General features: G+C 45.0%; 1 protein-coding gene across 12 annotated transcripts in view; it reads right to left on the reverse strand.

The window, feature by feature from the left end:
- Positions 1–16,098, reverse strand: part of LOC144942709 (calmodulin-binding transcription activator 1-like) — a 529,165-nt gene that overhangs the window by 400,856 nt on the left and 112,211 nt on the right. For all 12 annotated transcript variants that reach the window (XM_078869561.1, XM_078869566.1, XM_078869559.1 and 9 more), the window contains exon 2: positions 8,440–8,507. Coding sequence is in view for 1 of the 12 variants with exons in the window: in XM_078869562.1 (XP_078725688.1) it covers positions 8,440–8,466 (27 nt within the window). In the remaining 11 variants the exon portion in view is untranslated. The remainder of the gene's footprint in view (positions 1–8,439; positions 8,508–16,098) is intronic.

Here is a 16,098-nt window from a genome sequence, read left to right on the forward strand (position 1 = left end):
GCGAATGAAACACCCACGTGGCGCGAGTGCTTGGCCCTGCGAGATTGAATCGGACAATGGTATTCCCTTTCAGGACAACTTCGCTCGCGAGCTTCTCCAAACGCGACTGGGCAAGGTACATTACAACATTGACCGACGTGTCCTGGCAAGCCATTGATACCCACCATCATCTTCGCAGTCTGTATGCAACTGAATACGGCGCATATATTTGTATTCAAGATCTACTTGTGTGTCCATAAAAAATATATATATATCCAGATGGAGGGTTATATTGTTGGCACACTTGCAATAGCACTCATTTGCCTGAGTCTCTAATTCCAAACCTGCCCTTGCCAAGTAATTCCGTGAGGCATTAGGAAAGCATCTTGCAGCGTTTTCCTGTGAATGTTTAAGACCTTGAGGCTCCTTGCAAGAGTTGATCGTGTCTTGTTTTAAATCATGAAATCCTTGTATGCCAGTCAGCGGGAGAAATTCTATGCCGAGATGGGAGTTTGCCACCGCTCAAGTAAAGTAATTGTGTGACAAAGTCACGGACCGCCTTCCAGAGGATGTAAGAAGCACTCCCCCCCCTCCTCGCCTGTATTTTAAATACACATTTGAGAGTGCATTTTGTAGGCGTGTGTGTGTGGGGAGTGGTGGTGTAGCGTTTAGCGAGCTGCTCTACGAACCTGGCAACCCGGGTTCGATTCCTGCCCACGGCCAACACAAGTGACGATTATTTGAGCCAGTCGTGGGTCTCCCCTAGGTCGACTCAGCCTCAAATGAGTACCTGTGTGTAAACACTGTCACTGGGGAGACAAAGGCTGTGTGGTGTGGTGCCGGCCACCAACCCACTCGTCTACCGTTCCAGCCTTCATAGATGCTCGCTAACAGCACTTGCCCCTCCAGTCTGTTAAGGCTATTCGGGGGATCAATATCTTTGTCTTTGGAGCGGTAGTGTAGAGGTTAGCACGCTGCGCTACGAACCCGGCGACCCGGGTTCGATTCCTGCTCACGTCAACAACAGTGACGATTATCTGAACCGGTCGTGGGCCTCCCCTAGGTCGACTCAGCTTCAAATGAGTACCTGGTGCGTCACTGGGGAGACAAAGGTTGGTTCGGTGTGGTGCTGACCCCCCCTCACCCCCCCCTCCGGAGTGCCATGCCAGCCTACAACAATCTGTTATGGGGGATTTTCATCTTTGTGACCAACAACTTTAGTGACGCCGGGCAATAGTTAGTGGTGAGTCTCACTTTCAGCAGCGTCACAATAATTTCAGAGACTGTGGTCCATATGTTTCCATAGTGGTTAAAAACTGCAAGATCGAGGACAGCTCTGTGGGAACGCAACGTCGCCTGCTATGAGCGGACAGTGGAAGTGTAGCTATTATTAACGTTGACTTTTTTCCCCATCACCGCATAATTATGATGTGAAAAAGTTTGGAGGTATGAAATAAGGACAGAACTAGTTCATGGCAATAACATTTGAAAAATGGGGCCCGAATACCATAAACTCATTATCGTATTAATAGACCTTAAACAGACATGAGGAATTAGAATGGAACAGTGAGGCAATGAACAAGGAATCGACTACATTGTTGAAAATGTATCCATCTGCCCAGCACCCACACTGCGTGACTCACGACCTCCTCTTGATACCAAGATCCAGGATGGTCATGTCTATGCGCCGCTTCTCGGTGGCAGCCCCAACAGTCTGGAACGCCGTCATCCCTCTGAACATTCGCAGCATCACCTCAATCGCCTCCTTCAAGAGAGACTTAAAAACTCACCTCTACAACCACGCTTTTGAGCGACTCTGAGCTTGGCTCCGCGCCTCTGAGTTGCGGCCATTACGTCCGCAAATTTGGCAGCGTTATAAATTGCATTATTATTACCCAAACCATCGTGAATTCATTCAACTCCCCAATGTGGTCATCCAGAACATACCACGCAGCATGCAACGATGCAATGCCCGATTCACAAATAACGAAGGGGACATCACAGCGATACACTCCGACGCGATTATCTGGCTTCACCACCTGAATGTGAAATTGAAGTTGTTGTTCTGCATCTACATCAGCCATACGAAAGAAGATCCATAATAAATAATAATACTTTCATTTCATATAGCATCATTCATGTCAAAAGCATCCCACAACGCTGTACATTAATGATACATCAGGATGGAATCCCATATACGTGGTTGGCTACGTACGGCGTGAAAGAAGCCCAACACACACGCATACCAAGCAAATGAAAACCCTACTACCAAGCAAAATCAAAAATGAATACAACGTTTAAGAAATAGAACCAATACAAAAAGCACAAACAACAAAAACAAAGTTATCAAAAACAAAGAAGATAGGATGTCTAGGTGGTTGGGTGGTACAGGGGTGAGAGGAAACATCAAAGAGGAGCTTCCCCTTGTGGGAGGAACTGCATCGATGTCATGCGACAGTCGACTTTCCAAACTCCAAGCTCAGACAACCCTGCGTGCCTGCCTGCCTGCCTATCTGACAACTACCATAGAGCGTGTTAACGAACGCTCAGCGTTTCACTTTCACAACCGTCGCCAGACAACTCTACGCAATTCGGCAGTCTCATCAGCTGAACACATGTTTCAGCTTGAGCAAAGTGCCTTTGCTACAAGCGTGCCTTCCAGTTCTAGCCGTGGGAAATGACAGGAAAACGACAATGCATCAGAGTATGCATCTTGATGTTTAGAATCTTGCCATCTGGTCCATCAGATTTAAATCGCATTAGCTCCACAGGACAATAATTCAGATAAAGCCAGACAGAAAGTTCCACTCATGCTTAAGGGTAAACGTTTTGTTGTTTTTCATTCATTGCAGGAGGGTACCCCAGCTGGACTGAAAGATTCTGAATAAGAGAAGCACCACTGGCTGTGGCTGGTTCAACTAAAGAGCATTGCAATGAGAAGAAAACAAATACATTGATAACAATGAGTAACATATCCAGCAGTGGAATGACCATGGCTGACGATGATGAGTCAGCAGTCTTCACACCATGCATTTCTCCTTGAGACTTAAAGGAAACCCAGCGTATATTATACACGTACTTACATGGGACCTAGATATGACTGCTATAAGTGTTCTGATACGTGCATAATCTTTGTACCGTTCGCACTTTTGCCGTTCTCTGGTCTAACACCGGTGAGACTAGGATATAAAAACCAAGGCTATCTCTGGTATAGGCCAATACGTTTCTAAGACGACGCGTATATTGCCAGAGAACGTCTGCTTGCACTTTTTGCCACAAGTGCCGTGTGTGGTTGGATGCAGATTTGATGCCTTGAAAAAGGTTCGTCTATTTGGTGTTTGAACATCTTAACACCTCCTGTTTTATTGCCAGAAAGGGTCAAACCCAAACTTATCGCTGTTTGAAGTCCAAATTCAGTGGTCGGAATTCTACATTCCGACAACAGAGACGAGTCGACTTTCAACAGGAAGTACAGATTTAAATGGGCCATTTAAATAGCGATGGACTGTGTTTGAACTGATATTTACAATTTGAAACTCACGACCTTGTGCTGAAGACGCCCGCTGCTCTACCAACCGGGACGCTCCGACCATTAATTGCGTACGGAAATGACACTGACGGAATGATTTATTTAAAATGAACACAATTTAGATGATTGGGCTGCTCGGAATTCAGAGCGCTGCGCTGTCACGGCTGAGGCCTGGGTTTGAATCGAGGCAATGATGGTCTCACCGAGACCACCAAGATGAGAGCAACAACGAATAAACCCATCATATCAAATTTGCAAATTCAATCAATTTGTATATATTCCAGCTTTGAGAATTCAACGTATTTCGTGAGCGAACTTTATTCTCTGTAACCGTGTGGGGAAAATTATCCACACCCCTGAACCCCCACCCCCCCGATTGATGTGTCTAAGAAGTTACGGGAAGGAATCTGGATCTGAACATAAGTTCCGTGTTATTTCTCTAATCTCTAATAGTTCAGGTATCTTCCCATAACCGGGTGATGTGAACTCAACAAGAGACCAAGGAGAGCCTCATCTGCAACAGAGACCTGGCTCACCAAAAAATGACAAAAGCAAACACAACACAAATAAACCGAAAGGCAATGTTCGCAATTCCACGCGAGAGATCCCCAGTGAGTTTTTTTTTAATGGCGACCACCCGCATGCATGGCACAACAGCAATGGAGCTGGAGATAAGGGACGACAAAAATAAACAAAGTCAATGTCTTCCCTTCATTGGGATCGAGTGGAATGTAATGATAAGCAAACTAGCACAATTTCCAATCGGGCTGTCATATCAAATAGATAACGAGACTTGTGAAAGGGGGGGGGGGGTCTCCAATTGTGGATTGGATTTGTTGACTAAAGAAAAGCACAAGCACTTCCAGTTAGCTTCACACAATGCAGATATGCAAGAACTTTTGCTGGGTACATGAGTAGCAATCCAGTATTATGTGCCACTCATATGCAAGTGTCATTGATTAAGGCAAGGAGCATATTCCATTGCCCTTGCTTGAAGATTATAATCTATGGCATGGAGGTCCTGGGGGGGGTGGGGGTGGGGCACACGGCAAGAGCCCGTGGGTTGGCTTCATCGGCGTGACGCTAGGGTCCGGCCACACAAAGGCAGCGAGGCGCTGCGATCAAGACGAAGTTGAAAGTGCAGCTCAATATTCAAAGCACACGTGTGATCGAGTCGACGAATCCAAACGAGCACAGACCCCATTTCCCATTGTGGGATTTTCCATCTTGAACCTTTAATAAGCACACACCTTGCGTGACGACGATGGCAGCGTCATATCCTCGGCCGCAACGGGACCTTCGGGTTTTTTTTCACACCGGAAAATGATGCATTGGCATCGTATTAACAATACAAATCGAGAGGTTTCATGTGAATAAAGCCACCCGATATTTCAGTCATGGTACTCCTGGCTAGGAGTGGCACGCGAAGGTAAACTCATTCAATATGCCACAAGCCAACCCTTGCCACTCCAGCCAATTGAAGTCCAAAAGGTGATAGTTCACATGAAAGTGCAGACTGCAAACAGAATTTATGCATTTACCTAAGGATACATTTACATACATCTAAGCTATGATGAAACAAAAATAATACAGCATTACCGAATTTTGCAAGAATCAGCAATAAAAAAAAACACGCAATTGGTCACTAGTGGTCAGAGGTCGCAAACGGGTTTTGATTCCTTACCCGTACCCGGCCGCACCAGGGTAGCAAATGGATACCCGTACCCAGCCGGGTACGGGTAGCCGGGTATCGGGTAGGGTACGGGTAGCCGGGTATCGGGTAGCGTACGGGTATCGGATACCCGATTGCGACCTCTGCTAGTGGTGCAATCGTTTGGACCGGAAAGCGGTGGCGAAAAGCAAATTATAATTACGCACTTTATATATGCTTTGCAAGATTACCGCAGGCGGGTAAATGAACATCCACGGAGAGAGTGTTCCCAGAAATTGTTGCACTGCCACGTGCATTGTTTCGTGATGAATGTTTACAAGCTTCTTTGCAAGCGATGCTGCAAACAAAACAATTCCACCTCGCAGTGTAGGTGTCTGGAGGGGTCATTGTTATGCAAACGTGCTTCGTCTGCTAATTGATGTTAGTCAGGAACGAGTTGGCAGCAATCCAAAATTATATTGCATTTCTGCAGAATTGGAATTTCCACACCAAGTGCATGCCATTGTCCCGTTACTACGGAAATAAGTGCTATTTTTATTTAAATTTGAATGCGCACACGATGTATTTGTGAGCCAATCTTATACAGTTGTACACACAAATACTACAGCTTCGTACAAAGATTAGGATCACCCATATGGCCTTTAATAGACTGCCGGGGTAAGTGCTGTTAGAGAGTAGTACCTATGAAGGCCGGCACGGCACATGAGGGGTTGGGTTGCCAAGACAACGCCCGACCGCCTTTGTCTCACCGCGATGTTTACAACACACCACACCAGGTCCTCATTTTCAGGCTGAGTCGACCTAGTGGATGCCCAAGATCAATTCAGATAATCGTCACCGGTGTTGGTGGCCGTGAGCGGGAATCGAACTCGGGTCGACGGGTTCACAGCGCAAGCCGTTACCCGCCGCACCGTCGTTCCCGTTCGCAGAACAGAAATCCCAAACGCGCCTCTGCGCTCGCTGCAACTTCTGTGACGTTCGGCTCGTCGGAGGGCCGCGCAAAGAAGAGCAAGGACTACGCAGCCACCGTTTATTCTCATTTCAGTGTAAATTGCAATGTGCCGTATAAGGCTTGAGCAATGGGGCAATCAGATCGATTCATAGAACCATATAGGGGTCCCGAACAATTGTAGTCAATTAAGTTGCGGCGGAGTCAATAGGTCAATCAGGCGATGTAATGTTCAGGGTTCAATTCGCTTGACCCACAACACGGGCTTTGTATTGTAGACACGGCCATTCGACTAATGCACAGAAGCTTCTGCAATGGAGCAATAATCGTTTTGCAGGCACACAATGAGGGCACCCACTGACGAAATTCAATGGGCCCATTCCAATACAAGCAATCAACACTGAATCATATGTGCAATAGGTGACGTTTTGGGCAATGACCCAACTTCATGGCAAAGGCACGACCAGTCTTCCAACGAGCCTGGTATTAAAGGCAACATTGCTGGAACGTTGATTAACTTTCATAACGTTAGCATCCACAATTTATATTTAATACTTGGGCTTGTCTTTTTGTTATTGTTTTTTACACAACTGGTTGTTTTGCTCTTACGCGTTGAATTTGTTCCCAGCGATATTGGCTCGTCAATTTGACCTCTCGTTGGCTGTGAGGCCAATGTTGAACCGCAACCCATGGGCTGCATGGGTCGGTGGTCTGGCATTATGGAACTTTTTCTAACTTTCATGAACTTACCTCGACGAAAACCCGAAATGAATATTGCCTGGAAATTTGGGGAAACGTTAAACGGATGTAATGGTGGTGCACCGGTGGTGCACGGTAAGTAAAAAAAAATCAGTTGTCGCAATATCGAAGCAGTCAGAAGACATATGTCAGTGCAAAGTTTGATTTTAGACTGTTTTATGAGGATGTGACAGTGTGTTATGCTGCACCGGTGTACCGCCAATACATCCAAGCCGTGTCCAATTCTATCGTTCCGTTCTCAGATCAAAGTAAATAAAAAAAACCTTCAAGCAACAAATGTTTCCATCGAGATGGGGAAGAAGAGCATGTGATGTATCTTTCACGCACATACACCAAAAAATAAACACTTTTTTCACATCATTTCACAGGGAGAGAGAGGTGGGTGTGGAGGTGTCGGAAGAAGGACCATTAATGTTGGCAACTTTAACCCTTTTCCGTTCCGAGATGTCTGCAAGTGGCAGGGTGGGTGTCCCGTTACGCTGCTCAATCTTGGAACGCACAAAGCTGTTGAGCCTGAATTTTATTTATGGAGGCATCGCAACTTCATTCACCATTTTTCGTTCCTCCCTGAAGACTTGTCTTTTTTCAAGAGCGTTTTCCTCTACTACTTGCTGTCCTCATCCTTGAACCCTTAACCATCCTCCCCGTTCCCTCTCCTAACCTCGCCCCTCCCTTTCCCTATCATCACCCTTCCTTTGTATCCCTTCCCCTTACCAACACTCAAATCCTATCCCTTTTCCCCATCAGCAAATAATTAATTTACCATTTTGTTTATTGGCTTAGCAATCATTGGAAGCATTTGATAAACCATTTCGGGTCTTAATTGATTGTGTTCACGCTTACTGTGACTTTCAGACCGCTTTCCCTTCTCTTCCTCTCCCACCTCCTCTTTTCCGAACATAGATGGACTCGTCCATCTGAACAACTGCCAAGTCGCTGTTCGTGGTGCTGACGTTAAGAAAAAAACGCCACTTTTTTCAAATTTTCTTGCCGTGGTTTTCACACCTGATGACGATCGCTTGCAATCGAAACGTCGTGATAATTTTATTGTTTTATATTTTTATTATTTTATTGTTTCCCTTCTACATGACTTTACCGAAAGAACCAAGAATATACTGTACCATTGTTTATTCTTCGTAAAGTACTTTGACAAAAGCGCTTTATAAAGGCATTGTACTCACCCCGCAGAGAACTGGAGTGACACGACCGCCCTCTACGATAGCCGGCGTCATCGGAACAGAATCGAAAGTAAAACTGATGACGTACACGTATGTCACGTACATCATCGGAATGGGAAAGGGTTAAGAACATTTCCAGACTCCTTTGCTGAGGAAAGGGAAACTAATGTGCAAATTGGAAGCTCGGTTATGCCCGCCGCCCCCCCCACCCGGCTCCCTTCATCCACCCACCGTCCAGAGAAATTCTATTGAGACATGCCTGAGAAATTCAAACCGTTACACGATTCTGAAAACGTAGATTATTCCACCGTGGGTTGAATGCACACCCAGAGAGCAATGAGGAATGAAGATCCAGGAGAGACAGATCACTCACCGGGTCTTGGGGGAAGTGGTGAGCCATTCCTCATGTTTTTCAAACGTAATCAAATATGCTGCTATTTCCTGCAAACCAACGGGACAGAGAGACAACGGCGCAATTCGTAAAGGACACGTCAACGCAGCGAAACTTGCACAGACGGGGGTTTTAAGTTTACGCAGCACCATTCTATCTCATCGAGTCCCGCGTAAAATTATTTTGGAATGAAATGCCGCTTGAATTTGCAATGAGTTTGAATGCCAGGGGGGGGAAAAAAAAGTGTGTACGGCAAATGAGATAATTTTTCATATCAGTTTTATAAGGCCAATATTAACCCTACAAAATGTAACCTTATCTTTATCACAGGTGTTCAATCTCCTAATACAGGAATGTTTTTTATAAGAATTAATACATCCTCACAGATTAATCGCAAGAAAACAGTGTCTGCCTGTAATATTCTCTGCAGTGGCTTCTCTCGTTTTAACTCTTCAACAAGGACGGGGCTTCTATGGATGCCCTGGTGGCTTGCTAAAGTGTTGTCAGCACACAGCCAATGCACATTCCCAGGTAATTATCAAAGTGGCAACGACGTTTCATCACTTATTGGCAAATGGCTTAGGTCGTAAAAGTGAGACACTCAGGCACAGCACTTCCATCCCAAAAACAATCCGGTGACCCTTACATTTGAGGAGCAGGCATTAAACACCACCGCAATGCAAGAAAGGCAGTGTAACACAGCGACACTGTTTACATTTAATAGAACACACTTCAGTTTTATATCGCGTAACAAAATTGCGCTTTTGTATACAGCCAAGGCAGAGCAATGCGAGAGTGAAGTGCTGCAGAGTATACGCAGATGCACATGTATAAAAAATAAGGTAATATAAAATGTAATGTAACATTCGAAGAAGAAAATCACTAACAGGGACATGCAGGTATTTGACGACATCGCGATAAAAGACTAAAGTGCAAAATGCGTTCTTGCTTTCCCATATACTGGGAGCAATGGTCACCGGGCGGCAATGCTCTGAAGGAAACTGCTTGAAGGGTGTGGACAGCTGGGAGTGAATAGTTCACCAGAAGCACGCAAAGTGGCCGTCGTTGTCACAGTTCTCGTGAAAACAGAACGCCCCGTGAAACAGAAATCCTGGAGTGCATTTGGCCCCAGGGGAAAAATGGCATCGCGAACGGCAGGGCAGGGAACGGATGCACGTTGGGCACTCGGGAGGCTAATGGGATTGCACAGTGGCGTGACAAAGCACCCGAGTTAGAAAAAAACAATTCCGTTAAAAACCACTAAGCTACTACAATAGCAGAGGCTGCAGCCAGGCCTCATCTACTGACAAGGGCACAGATGCCACCTAGGCCACGTACACACGCACACACGCTCCGGACAGCCGAAGGGTAAGTACTTTCCAGTGCGGCAGGAGATGGCAATGGTTTGGCAGATTGGATCCCGATCGCACTTGGTGATATCGTGGACAGTTATCTACGCGTGAAATCGACCGCATCGTGGACAGTAACGGCGTTGTCAGAACCTTGCGAGCACACGTGTGTAAGAGACGGCCATTGTTGTGTCAGCATCGTGGCCATACATGGAAAAAATAGAAAAATACTATTACAGGCAAATTGATAACTGGAGGATATCATTAACCTGTAGTAACTGCATAGAGCGTACACGTGTGAATTGTGTTTCAAAGAAACAGTTTGGTTTAATACGATTAGCAGGAGACTAGAATTGAGACTTAAAATATTCTAAACCCAAGGATAAATGTGACATTTTCGTTTGTGGACAAAATGAAAACATATCACGTAACGATAAAGTGCTATTCAAACATTTTGGCTTGCATATAGTCAACTAATTGTAATGTATGGACAAAATCAAGGCCTTTACTTGGATTTAAACAGTGGCTATATCTCTCTCTTCACATGGTCTTTATGCTCAAGGTTGAGAAATGAATTGCTGAAACTTTTCAGACATGTTTACAGTTCTACGTGGGTTTCTTTTTTGTTTTTGGTGCCATGCATTTTGAATGAAACAAGTGATTTTTATTCACAAAGTCTCAAGTGTCTCCCAAGGTCAAACTCACATTGGGGTAGTGCTCATCTGCCATGGCGACCCTCAGATTGTCGGTGGATATTCCACATTCCCATGGTTCAAATCGAGTCCTTCCCCGATGCACGCTCAATGAAAACATCCATTTACTGGCAAAATAAATAAATTGCTATCCAGGTGGGCTGTGCGGAAGAGTTAGGAGAAGGGGTTTGAGCACCACTTTTCCCGCGGTAATGTGCCCGTACAGGTTGACGGATGGTGCTGCTGCGGCAGCATTGTTTGTCAGTGTGTTGCGTGTGCTCACAGGGCTCTGTAGTACAAACACGCGGGATTGCGTTTGGGTCGCACGTGGCTGGGCTCTACATTGGTATTGATGAGATGAACGGGACCGAGAAAACCGAGACAAAGTGCGGCCCACCACAGTCGCACGCGCCCGCCGTCAGAGTCACACGGACGCCGCCCACCGCGCTGTAAAGCAACACTGGGGGCGTCGCTGACGACGCTACACACACCACCTGATCTCGGAAGTTAGCCACAAAAATAAACTAAATTAAAAAAAGCACGGTCCTTCTGTTAACACGCAGGCTCTCGCAACCAACATTAATATATATTTTTTTTGGGTGGGGAGGGTCAGGTCACGTAAGTAACAACGCTTGTCGTACACCCTCTTCTGCCCCCCAAAAAATAGACAATCGATAAAGTTGTGACGCGAAAGGTCGTGGCCAATCTGTTGCCGCTTCAGCAGCCACCGCCGCCTGTGTTGAGGAGAGCGATCCACACGAACGTAATATTCGTTGAGCACGTGACAACTTTATTCATTGGCTGTGCCGGCTGGATGAGGGTGTACGACACACATTTTTACTCGCGCGATCTGACGAAAAAAATCAATCATCAATCAAACAGCGGCTCTGGCATCGCGATGCTATTCATTAGCGCTTTAAAAAATAGAAATGATCACTAGACACATGCAATTACATTTCTGCAACGGCCTTTAGATCTGAGATGGGTGCCTACCACACAAAGTCAGCACCGCGTATTTATCAACACAGTGCAGCGCTTGTTTTTTTACTTTAGCGTGGGAGTCGGATTTGTTGTTGATGTTGTTATTATTATTCTGGAGCACATCTTGACAAGGTTGTACAACCGCAATGCATCTACGGCCACCAGTGTCACAGCTGGCACGGCGCTTAGAAGTGCACAATGCATCTTTCTTCCTCCCACTGTCGCCAACAAAAGCATTAGGAGGCATGTCAGACGAACGTTTAACCGGGGCATCTCAAAACACAGCGAACACCTCCACGGACCACAGGTCTGTTTAATCCAGCCATCAATATGATAACGGCCAGAAAGCCTTAGAGCACACACGTAGCACCACACACACATATCACCAAGACAAAAGGGCCCAGTTGTATTTCAGGCTGTAAGGTGCCAAATACTGTTCGCAAGTTACCGGACTTACAGTGCATTGTGTGCGAACCACTGCACCACCACTCCCCGCACGCAAACACAGGGAGAGGCACACCGGATGAGAATCATGGAATCAACAGAGTAATACAAACATTACAATAAATTCCAGCCATTCTCAATCGCCCAATGGATGAAGGCATCCCCATGCCATGTCGGTAATGGGGTGTTTTTTTTACTAGGAGAGGGAGTAAGTAATATTACTTTCCACTTTTGTTATGTTTGGTCTGGAATCGAACTCGAGTCGTCAGTTTCATAGCACGACATGCCTAAACCATTGCACCACCGCTCTTCCACTTCAGATTAATTAGTCCTGTTAAAACGGTGTCGCAGTGTGGTTTAGCGCAGGTTCTCATACACACTCATCAAGTCGTCCAAACCCTAATCATAATCATAATGCCTCACCTCTATTTCAATTGGCACAACAAAAATAATCAACCGGGCCAACCAGCCAACCTCTGCTAGCAACTAAATGCTGTACGCGCGCGCGCACAAACACAAGAGCTCAAGTGCTTACGGACAAAGGGAGCATTAGCTGTCCTTTGTGATGATGGAACGGATACATTTTGTCCATTGTTGTTGATGGCTTCAAAATTAAACGGCAATTTATTTCGTAAATAATTACGATTTTGCTCTCCAATAAATATACCATTATGCAAATTTCACAAGTCTGTGTGGTTTACAAAAGGGGGAATGTATATATATATAACGAGACACGAGATAGTGTATTTTAATCAAACCATTATGAAAACTCCACGTATCTCGTGACATAATCATGTTGCTGTAATAGAATTTAACTGATGTATTACGCACACACATAGGCACGAAGCTGTAGTATACCCATACTTATGTTCTTTTTTTCTTTCAGGAATGATAATTTTTAGCGGCATATTTGGATAGGAATACAAATCATTTTTGGAACCTTACTAGCAAGTGGCTCGGGCACATGATCTCAGCGTGATCCATCAACCCTGCCGAGAGCAGCTGGCAAGACAATTCACCAGAGCAGACATCGTCCCTAATAAGAGAATATGGAGAATGCTCTTTGTATCACAAGGAAGAACATCGCATGCAATGCGAGTATGTTTCAGGGAAAGCCCAAAAGGCGCTCTTGCCAGCTAATGGTGAATTCTAAACATTCATTTTTTTATTGACACCACATCTGCCACACAAGGGCAGTATAAGCAGCTGATGGTTGTCAATGCAGACTTTGCATCGCACAGCCTGGCTAAGATGCCAGGCTGTGTGATGCATCCGTAGTCTCCAATTATCGTTGGACGGCCCTCATTTTCCACTGGCAGTCTCGAGTTAGATGTGGAAATGTCGCGATCATGTGTCGGAGACCGGTCCTTCCCGGGCAGAATTGCCCCTGCCTTGACAGGATTGTGGTGCTCAGCAGATGGTGCTCATTTTACCTGTCCCAACGGGATGATGGAGCCGTGTTGATCCAGGCTGGCAGGTGAGGGCTCAACCTTCACAATTGGGAGCCCTACTGATCCACCAGGTGATCTCTGTCCTGGCCACAGTGAGCCAAATTATCCATTTGAATGTATGCACACAGATGGGAGAGTGTTTTGACAGAGTCCTCGTAAAGTCCTAATTGGCCAAAGCTCAACTATATCGCCCCCCCCCCCCATTGTCTTTTTCGTTGGAGCAAGAGGCGATGATATCAGCAGGGTAAAATTTTATTTTAAAAATTGGTCGAGAATATCTCGCCACGTGTGTGCTGTGGTTGGGGGGAGGGGGGCGCTTGACTCGATAATTGAAAGGTTGTCAGTTCAAATCCCAGCCGGGGGTCGATTGAGCCCACCATCGCTACCGAGAGGGAATACATTACATCAAATACAATTTATATTTATAGAGTGATTAAATACGGCCCTATCAAGACCCCCGCATGGGGGAAGGACAACTAAACACAACAAACCTTTCTTTAGAACAGTTCTTTAGAACATTTCTTTAGAACAGTTCAAAAATCAGCTCTTGGGAACACTTCTTTAGAAAATTTCTTTAGAACTGATTTTCTGTGTTTAGTTTGTTGTCCTTCCCCTGCACCTCCGATTGGCATGGTTGGCTACGTAAGGGGCGAAAGAAGTTTAACATACGTACGTACGGAAACAGCCGGGACATGGGCATCCTGGGGAAAGCAGGGGTGTTTATTTACTTTAAATGGTGATAGAGACAAAGTCCCTCGTTGGAAATCAACAGATGTTGTCCTGTAGAATGACCTGCCACTGCCATAGCAATGTGGAATCCCCACCACTGTTTCAGAGCTATGAACAAAGATACAAGTGCCTCCATATGCTCGTTAATTTTCATAAAATGTGGCCACGTAACAAATAATAAAATCAGGGTGCACCCTGAAATGTTACATCCTCCGTGATTGCTTTTTGCATGTAAAGTTTGTGCCATACCCGAGGTAAACATTTGTTTAATTATCCCAACATTAGATTATTGACCACTTGGCTCCCTCGGAGGAGAAGAGCTTCAGGTACGTGCGCACGGCTGCGTGCAGAGAAAGCAGCAGCAGCAGCAGCAACTAGGTAGGGAACGCACTCCCTGCAGCTCAGGTGACCACAGCCCAACTGAGCCCAGCTAAGGGTCCGAAAGTCATCGGATTCCGCGCGAGGGAATTTCGCGCCACGCTTCACAAAAACTGAATCGGGTCCCCCGAATTAAAACACCTTTGCAGAAAAGCTCGCAAAATGTTGCCCTTGTGCTCAAATCATTATCACAAAAAGGTTGAGTCGACTTTGTTTTTTGGCAAAATGATTGGGCCGAGATCGGCGAAACTCTCTAAATAGGATGCAAACAATCTAGATTTGAAGTTTTCGTGACTGCACAGATCCATACTCTTTGGTTTTTTTGGTAAAGTTACGTAGGTATAAAATCACTTCCAAAATGTTCACGATGCAAACAACAAAAAAAGAATGCCATCAAAGTGAAAGAAAGAGCTCAATGTCCCTTCCTTGGCAAAAAAAAGTGAAAATTATGGCCAAGGCACCGTGGATGCAGTGTTGAGTAAAAAAAACTTGGATGTAGATTGAAACGGACAAAACCAACTATTGCACTTTCTTTTCTTAGCTCCTGCCATGACGAGGATGCTTTATGACATTTTATGACAGACAATTTAAAAATCATTTACACACTGATAGCCCACGATCACACCCCAGCTATGTGCAAGTGCCCACTACCGTATTTCTGCTTGCGCCAAATGTTAGCCGCGCATCGCAAGCGAACAAAAATGACATACAAAATAAATAGAAATGTGTTTGAGCAGATCATCAAAGAGGAAATCCTCAATAAATGAGGGATGAAAAAAGTGTTCATTAAATCAGAGGAACGTACTCTTATATTTTTTTCGGTAAGCCACGTAGGTAAAAAATAAAAAAAAATGTAAAATAAAAAATACATAATATTATTTTATTTCTATTATTATTTATATTATTTGTATTATTTATTTTTTTACCTACGTGACTTTACCGAAAAAACCTAAGAGTATGAATCCTTGCAGTCACGAAAGCTTCAAATCTAGAATCACAGAGGAACATTCACTTCCAAAATGTCCACGAACAGGAGGAGCGGTGGCACAACGGTTAGCGTATCGCCTAGTGAACCCAATGACACCGTGTCCGATTTCCCGTCCGTAGCTCACATCAGTGACGTGTAACGTAGGAGCCGGTGTTGGGATCCCCCCTTCACCAACCCACCCACACCGACGAGCATTGTGAAGTCTGGTCAAAAACACAAAATAACCCTGACACGGTGAGGATCCCTCCATCCATGGTATATATACATATACCTACATATATATGGTATACAGGCAGTCCTCTACTTACGATGGAGATGCGTTACGACGACCCCATCGTAAATCGAAAATATCATAAGTCGAAGATGGCCTAGCCTACCCAGGAGTCTTAAAGAATAGTGATAATTTAGCAAAACAGAGCAATTTACAGCAGCATACTGTATAAACTATATACTGGATGTATTTATTAATTACAATACTGTATTGCACAGTAAAATGTAAAGTAAAAAAAACCAAGGTAAATTCTTAGCCTACCTATGTGAACTGCAATTTAATCGAAAGTTTTTTCAGGAAACAATCCTATCTGCTATAAAAACGTTTAACATGCATTGAACGTATCGTATCGTGGTAA

The sequence above is a fragment of the Lampetra fluviatilis genome, chromosome 28 (genome assembly GCF_964198595.1).
Source record: "Lampetra fluviatilis chromosome 28, kcLamFluv1.1, whole genome shotgun sequence".
In the NCBI taxonomy this organism is placed as follows: domain Eukaryota; kingdom Metazoa; phylum Chordata; class Hyperoartia; order Petromyzontiformes; family Petromyzontidae; genus Lampetra; species Lampetra fluviatilis.